Below are 7,855 nucleotides of genomic sequence, written 5' to 3'. Positions count from 1 at the left end.
TAATTATAGGTTTCAGCATACTAGATGAAAGTTGCTAAAGAGAGATGAAGGAGGACGTACTCCATGTTTCTTGAGGATGGTCATGAGATTAATTATGTATACGAGGGTGTCTGACACATATTTACTATGTTAGTGGTTCTGGGATGCAATTCCAGCAGAGCCCATGACTTTTTAATTGATTTTAGTTTGAAAAATGTATTGTAAAGTGGTTAGACCCCTCGTTGTCTGTGACACCCAATGTTGTTGTACGTTAAACCCTCCTGCATAACAGGAATTACTTTATTTTCTATTTTTTATACTCAGCATCCCAGTTTGTCTCTGAGCGCCCTATACTGGCTCCTTATCGCCTTCTTCAGTGAAAGGTTATATCATTAATTGCTTTATAAATTTAATGGAATTTCGTGGTCCGCTTGACCAATTAAATCATTACAATTAATTAAGGTTTTTAGGTGAGAGGAAAAAAAGTTAATGGCACGAGCGGGATTCGAACCCACGATCTTCGGCTAGATAAGCCGCAGCTCTACCACTTGAGCTATCGTGACCTTGATCCACTCGGACATCAACTTCCTATCACAACCCCACCTTATGAGTTTTCCCTCCTTTTTGCCATTTTTGTCCTTATTTAAAAAATAATAGTATAATTTATTTTGTGCTATAAACTTTGATCATTGGCCATCCTGGTTCCAGGATTCTAGATAATCGGAGATGGATTAAGCTACAAGTTTACCATCTCACTGAACTCAGTGCAATATAAATGTTAGAATTATGATGAACATTACAGCATAATGATTTTAAAAAATATCTCTTTTGAGTTAAAACTAAGATTAATGCGCATTGAAGATAATACAAACAAAACATTCCATATAAATTCCTTTATTTCAAAAGCATATTTACGTTTTTTTTTTTTGTTTTTTTTTTCAATTCAATACAATATAAAAAAAATTATTAAATAGCAAAAAATACAATATTAAGGCAATTAACATACTTAATTTAAACAAAAAAAAACATCGAAAGAGATAAATTGAAGCAATTATAAAATTTAAATTAAAAACAACTATTAAAAATAAAATTGAATTAAATTTACAAATAAATAATTTATCAGAAATATTTACAGAAGTTTCAAGAAATGTACAATCTTAAAGTAATATGTTTTTGTACTTTATCCTAGGGGGTATCGGAGGAGAAGGGAACGATACGTTTACATAGGATTGTAAATGATCGCTTTCAATGCTGAATATTTCTTTGGTTACAGCCGTATGACTGACATTGATGTACTCTCGGGAGAAAGTATCGTCGTCAATTTCTTTGGTTACAGCTTCAATAGACTTAATCTCTTCGGTAACATTTTCGCTAAAGTTTTGTTCGCCATTTTGAGTTGGTAACGAGCATTCATCGTTTTCCGTCTTTTTGTCATCTTTGGTTTCATTTTCTTCTTTGACTTCTATGTTCTTTCCTTCTTTGGATTCTTCTTCTAGCCTTTCTTCAACTTTGACATCTTCAATATTTTCTCGGTTGTCTTCCTGTGCGGGATGTTTACCTTCGGGCTCTTGCACTTGGCCTGAAGCATCTTCATCGACCTGGACATCACTTATATCCGATTCTTGAGCTTCAGCTTGGGTTTCACCGTCTTGCAAAAAAGCCGATTCTGGTGGAGAGAGTACATCGTCTTCTTCATAATGAGTTAGCCCGTTTGCCATGTCTTTCAACAATTTTTCACTCTGTTCTAAATATTTCATTTCTTCACTGCTAGTTTCTTCCGTTTGAGCAGTTTTTTCTCCATTAGTGTTGATGTAGTTTATCTCTTTTTTATCATTTTCCTTTTCTTCTTCTTGAATAGATTCATCACTTCTATGTACCTCGACTATAGTTCTTCCAGTAATCGGTGGTTTAGGAAGAGCAGCCTTCAGAGGAAAGACTGCTGGACTAGCACACACATATTCATCATGACAGTAATTTGAAGCCTCGTTTTCCTTCACAGATGCCAACCTCTCATGGAAAACGGTGTCCGGACAAGAAAATATTTTATCAGCAGCCATTATCTGTAAAAAAAGACATATTTTAAAAACAAATAGATAATTAAAATAAAAAATAGTAATGGACATACCTCTGCCTTCTTTTCATCGGGATCAGAATGTGTACCTGAATCTCCTAGGCTTGTGCCACTGGATGTACTCATTCTTCCACATGATGAAGAACCTTTTAGAAATTTAATTAATAAATTATTTATACAAATAAAAATAATTAAAGTCATCATTTAAATAAAATATAGAAAAAAACCCTTACTGCAGGAACTGTGCAAGCTAAGACTAGAAACGGGCCTGTGAGGTGAATTTGGATCTGCAGGATTCCGTCCTTTACAAGATACATCATCTGTAAAAATAATAAAATTTTAGTTTCTACAAAAGTAAATATTGTCATACGTAAGAAAAGGAAGAATAATTACGTTTGGATTTTCTAGAAAAAAATTTTTTGATTCTCTCAAAAGGTGTTGCACGTTTCATTTGATCTTTCATTTGCTGCTGAATCCTTTCATATTCTTGCCTCATTTGAGCCAGCTGTTCTTGCTTCTCCCTAAACGACTGCTGGACGTCGTTTCTATTTCGCCAGGCCTCGACAAGTTTCTCGACCTCGCCAATAGTGAAGACGTTGTTTTTAAAATCGTTGATGATCTCGACTAGCTCGTCTTCAGGTGTTTTACTACAAATACTGGTGGAACTGCTAGTGTTTACGTAGTTATGTCCGCCTTTAGTTTGAAAATTTATTAACAAATTAATATTCTACATTGTTACTACGAACAAAAATTACTTACTACTTGCTATTGATAAATTATCAGTTCCAGTGTTAACTGAGGCGTATTTTTTTTCTGGTCCCAAAATTTGGTCAAAATTTTGTGATACTAGAACAGTAAGATAAAAACATTTAATGATAAATACAGATACATCAAGTAATAAATCATACCTGGAGAGTGCATTTGAAGATATGCTGAAAATTTAGGGCCGTCAAGAGGTGAAGAAGGCGTAGATGGAGTTATTGGTGTAAATGGTCTTGCCATTGGCGGCGACTGATAATTTTCAAGTGGAGATTCCGGTACTGGGAAGAATTCCTTAGGAGAAGGAGGCATCTGATAGTACTCTTTCGGTGATTTTGGTATTTGAAAAACTTCACTCGGTGAAGGTGGGACTTGATATGCTTCTTTAGGTGCAAAAAGTTCTTTAGGTGAGGAAAGAAACACATCTTTCGGCGATGAAGATAAGCTATAATTCTCCTGAATAGGTAAATTTGGTAAAACTGGGCGTGCTTTTGGTGGGATCAAGTATGTGTCACTTAAAGGTCTTGGCATCAAATAATTTCCATCTTCAAACTTTTGTTCTAAAATACAAAAAAAAAGTCTAGTTGTAATTCTTTGTTTTAAAAAAGAAATTATTCAAACCTACCATCTTGTTTTTCTGAAACTCCTTTTAAATAGCTATACATGCTAGATAGTTCTGTCATTTGCTATGAAAACACCATGGAACAAGCAACAAAAAAATTTAAATATTCATATGTAAAAATGTATATTTTTTAATATTCATTTGTTTTATATGCCTACCAGATAACCCTGAAGAGCATGTGCTAACTTCTGGTGTCCTGACTTATCTGCCAATTCAGCAGGAGTCTGCTGTCCGGCATTCTTCAGCTGACATGCAAGCTCCCCACCGGGACATTCGAGAAGCTGCCAGCATAGCTTTTCCAAACCGTATCTTGCTGCAAAATGCAGTAGTGTTGGATACTCCTCATTGCCTAAAAATATATTTAAAGATTAATTTACATTACAAGTGAAATAAAAAAGTTTGCAAAATTACTTGTTAAATCCCTTCCTGTAGTTGCATTCAATAGATTGAAATTAGGGGGCATGTTTTTTTGAAATGTCGCGACCAGAAATGCGTCCAAGTGGTCTTTGTCTCCAGAAGTCAAACCCAAAGCCTACAATGGTAAGAGTGTAAATTAGGTCATTTCAATAATTTTTCCAGGTTGTATAAATAGCAAAAAGAATGCAATTCAACCTGACACATGAAGACCAAAGGGTTGTCTGCGGATTTCAACAGTTGGTCAAGCTCACGCAGCCTACTTTCACACTTTACGAGCTTGTGGCCAAGAGATCTTCCATTTCTTTCAACATTAACAGCAACAAGCATAGATGTCTGCAAACACGAACCTAGAAACATTTCGATTTTGTTAAAAAGAAATTATCTCTCTAATTATTATATGCAGAATGTTGCAAAAAAAAATTTGCTTTTTCAAAAATATGAAAGTTTTTTGAACAAAAAGTGTTTGTGTAGGCACACATTCAAAGTACACAATGTTCGTTATTATAGCTTACCCTATAGAGACAGAGCTCAGTAGGCAATGATTAAATAACATGCTTTAGTTGTCTGATGAGGTTAGGTGGAATATGTTGAATTGGGCTTATGGTTAAAGTGAGAGGAGATCTTATCATGAAACTTCGAATATTGGGATCAGTTATCTGCTAAGGTTATTGTGAGGTCATTGGGAAGGGTTGAAGAGAGTAGGGAGAGTGATTCATGACTTTGGATTGGAAAGACTGTCGTAGGATGTCTAATTCCAGTCCATACAAACTAATTTCAATACTGTTGCACGTTGTGCCTTTGTTTTAGTTTATAGAGCTTCCCAAAGCTGTCCGATTACTGTATTTTTATTTGCATTTATCAGTTCCAGGTTAGACATAATAAAGACAGAATTCAAGGTAGCGTATGAAATTGTTTTTAAGGTTAGAAATATTATTGAGCAATATTGTCTAAGGGTTTTTGTCAGGATATCTGAGGTAGAAAAAGGTACAAGATTAGTACAAGTACAGTACCTGTTAAGTTTAATGTAAAAAGACTTGAGAAGTTTAATAATTATCTGGGCTATAATAACCGTATCATACTTATGTAAATTAAGTCACACACAGTAATTCCAGCTTCAGTTTTTAATGCTCAAACTTTTCAATGATTGAAATCATCATTTAACTTACAAATTTAATGTGTTCAAAATGGACAAATATTTGCATCTATTTGAATATAAATACATGCATATTTGTTTTAATAAAAGCATGATTTATTCATGTGAAATGTTTCTCACTTACTTGGCATGGCAAATTGAAGAGTGTAAGGGTTCCTTCTTTTGACAGAAGGGACGTCTATCTTGGTCCCGCTTTTTTCAATGCTTATTGTTATCTTATCATTGGAGCTAATGGGGTCGTTGAGAAGAATCAAGAGTTTGTTTTGCCCCTGGAAACATTTTTTTTTTTAATTGTATTAATTACTAGTTTAATTTTGTACTCTTACCACTTTAATCTTTTTCGGTATTATTGAAAAGTGGGCTCGGTTATTGTCGACTTTCATCTGGGCTATCGCTTGCTGAAGCTGCCAAGACCTGCTCAGAATGTCCATAGCGATGCCTAAGAAATCGCCGACAAATGTAGGATTTTGGTCTTTTACTTCTTGTTTCCTCCATTGTTCGAATCGAAACAAACCTTTAGAAAACAAATTAAAGTATTAGTTTTGGAGAAAATAATACAAAAATCAGCAGGAAATGTAAATTACTGGTCAGCGGATGACAATCTAGGTTCTTTGACGTAACACCCAAAAGCATGGCTAATACTGAAGCTGGTTGGAGCAAAGACGCAAGAATCGGAACGCCTGTGCTTGAAGTAAGAGCGTCCAAAAATGTAGGGCACACGATTACAATCTGAAGACGGGAACCGGATGATCCTTCGACGGGCAAACCACCTAGTACATCTTCGACACAGACTTTTGCCAACCTGTGAAGAAAATAAAAGGAAAAAATAAAATAAAAATAAAAAACCTGATTTTCATTGAGACTCACTTGAATGGGGGCTTTTGTTGTTCCCTGGAAATCTGCTGGAAGCAAGTCGTGAGGTAGTTCACCCACAGGGTAGCCCCATTGCTCTCCCTGCTGCTCAGGATTGTTATATCCATCATCCCACTCTTTCCTGAACCTGAAACAATCAATTAAAGCATACCAGTTAGATAATATTTCGAAAATACGTGTACTTTTTTTCAATGTTCAATGTTTCAACTTTAAAAGAAGGGCATTTACATTAAACATTCCAATTTATTAAGGATCAAATAAAAAATGAGGTAAAATTTTAACAAAATGAATTGGTAATTTTAAATAAATTCAGTTATAAAGGCATTGTGCTTTACTTCAGACAGTGATAAGTATCTGTGTTCGTTGATCAGTTTCTAATCACAATTTACCTACACTTTAATTACAAAGTATGTACTTTAATTGTTCATTTATAAAAGTCAAAAACTTCCCAATTCTAAACCACTAATTTGTTGTCTGATTATTTCAGTATTAAATGTATTATATTCAATGTAAAAAAATGGTGGTGGGAGGGATATAAGCAGGGTGAGGCAAGTCACGGATTCCTTCTATTGTCTGTGAAAGCAAACCGTGCAAAGGATGGTTTTTTGTATTTAGTGTGCTTATATCCCAAGCCAGATGATAATCAAAGTTGGTCGATAACTGAATAACCTCGTATATCCCTAATAATAAACTTGGCCGTTTACGACCATTTTGGCCTGTCATATGCGCTTTCAGTTTTACGTGCTTCAGTAAAAACTTACACTAATATTACATTTTGACAGATCTAGATTATCACTTAATAAGCCAAAATAACAAAACTCGTCGACAGACTAAATCAGGGAAGATAGGTTGACCAGGATGATCGGAAATGAGCGAGCTGCAGGCCCAATACCCAGATCTCAAGAGGAAATCCCAAAATCCAAAACAATATTTGTTTAAATCTGAAATTGTGATCAAATATTACATTTGAACTGTAAGTATATGTAAACCGTCTGCTAGCTGATGTTTTGGGATAAAGTTGGCCTATGTCCTGCAATTAAAGGGTGTCATTTTTGGTTCCATATAGAGAGCGTGTAGGAAGCCATCTGATACAAGAATTGTACTCGAGTACCATATTGACCTTTTGGTCCCCTGTTTCGATACTTGGGGGAAACAGGGCTGTTATATTGTGCATAATACTTAGTAGATATCTCGCTTTCCGTTTCATTTTATGTAAATTTAGAGTGAATGTATTTATTAGAGTGAATGTGTAAATATGAGAGGGCCATGTTGGAATATCGCGCACTACACCACCCTACTTGAGTGATTTGTATGTAGAAAAGAATGTATTTAGGAATGAATGTGAGTGTGCCTAGATTTAAAAACTGTCTTGGGGGAGAAATGACCTAGCTCTTCACAGCCCCTGGCATCTAACTTCGGCATCGGGACGGACCGAGGACTGACAGCCAAAACACCGAAATGGCTGAACAGAAAGCTCAATGTATATAAGTTCAATTCTGCACATATAAGTACATACATATTTGTATGCAGAATTGGGCTTATGTAAATTAAAAATCAATTTAACCGATTCAACTTTTCAGTCATACTGGTCTGCCTATCCATGTTGTAGCAGAAGTGTTCCGCCATGTTTTACAAAGGTTGTCAAATTCTACGAGAAACTTTGAGAACATGTAAGACTATTAAGATACAGAGAACTGACGATGTATTAATTTGTAATTTTAACAATTTAAGCATCGCGGACCGCAGTGGCCGAGTGGTTAGGTCGTCCACCTCGTATTTGTCACGCTGCGATTCTGGGTTCGAATCCCGTCAAGACTCGTGGCTTTTGAAAAATTGATTAATATGAAAAATGTATTGCGGTTTGACATCTCGTCCACGACACCCAAAAGAGTATTGGACGTTAAGCCGTCCTGTATGACAGGCGTTACTTAACTTACGTACTTACTTTAAAATTGTAATTTGGTCAATCAACTTGTCCTTG

General features: G+C 35.4%; 1 protein-coding gene across 3 annotated transcripts in view; it reads right to left on the bottom strand.

Annotated features, from left to right (window-relative positions):
* Positions 1–1,074: 1,074 nt before the first annotated feature.
* LOC106668641 (phosphoinositide 3-kinase adapter protein 1) overlaps positions 1,075–7,855 on the bottom strand; it is a 139,953-nt gene continuing 133,172 nt past the window's right edge. For all 3 annotated transcript variants that reach the window (XM_014397574.2, XM_014397576.2, XM_014397575.2), the window contains 14 exons: positions 5,869–6,001; positions 5,586–5,803; positions 5,328–5,515; positions 5,126–5,270; positions 4,044–4,195; positions 3,843–3,963; positions 3,590–3,780; positions 3,435–3,495; positions 2,959–3,369; positions 2,810–2,896; positions 2,444–2,743; positions 2,284–2,370; positions 2,105–2,196; positions 1,075–2,039 (listed from right to left, as the gene is read on the bottom strand). In XM_014397574.2, the coding sequence (XP_014253060.1) occupies positions 1,137–2,039; positions 2,105–2,196; positions 2,284–2,370; positions 2,444–2,743; positions 2,810–2,896; positions 2,959–3,369; positions 3,435–3,495; positions 3,590–3,780; positions 3,843–3,963; positions 4,044–4,195; positions 5,126–5,270; positions 5,328–5,515; positions 5,586–5,803; positions 5,869–6,001 (3,089 nt within the window). In that variant the 3' untranslated portion in view covers positions 1,075–1,136. The remainder of the gene's footprint in view (positions 2,040–2,104; positions 2,197–2,283; positions 2,371–2,443; positions 2,744–2,809; positions 2,897–2,958; positions 3,370–3,434; positions 3,496–3,589; positions 3,781–3,842; positions 3,964–4,043; positions 4,196–5,125; positions 5,271–5,327; positions 5,516–5,585; positions 5,804–5,868; positions 6,002–7,855) is intronic.

This window comes from Cimex lectularius, unplaced genomic scaffold (assembly GCF_000648675.2).
Source record: "Cimex lectularius strain Harlan isolate CLEC.00 unplaced genomic scaffold, Clec_2.1 scaffold111, whole genome shotgun sequence".
Lineage (NCBI taxonomy): Eukaryota > Metazoa > Arthropoda > Insecta > Hemiptera > Cimicidae > Cimex > Cimex lectularius.
Note: the sequence above shows the minus strand (reverse complement) of the source record. Positions and strands in the feature narration are given on the sequence as shown.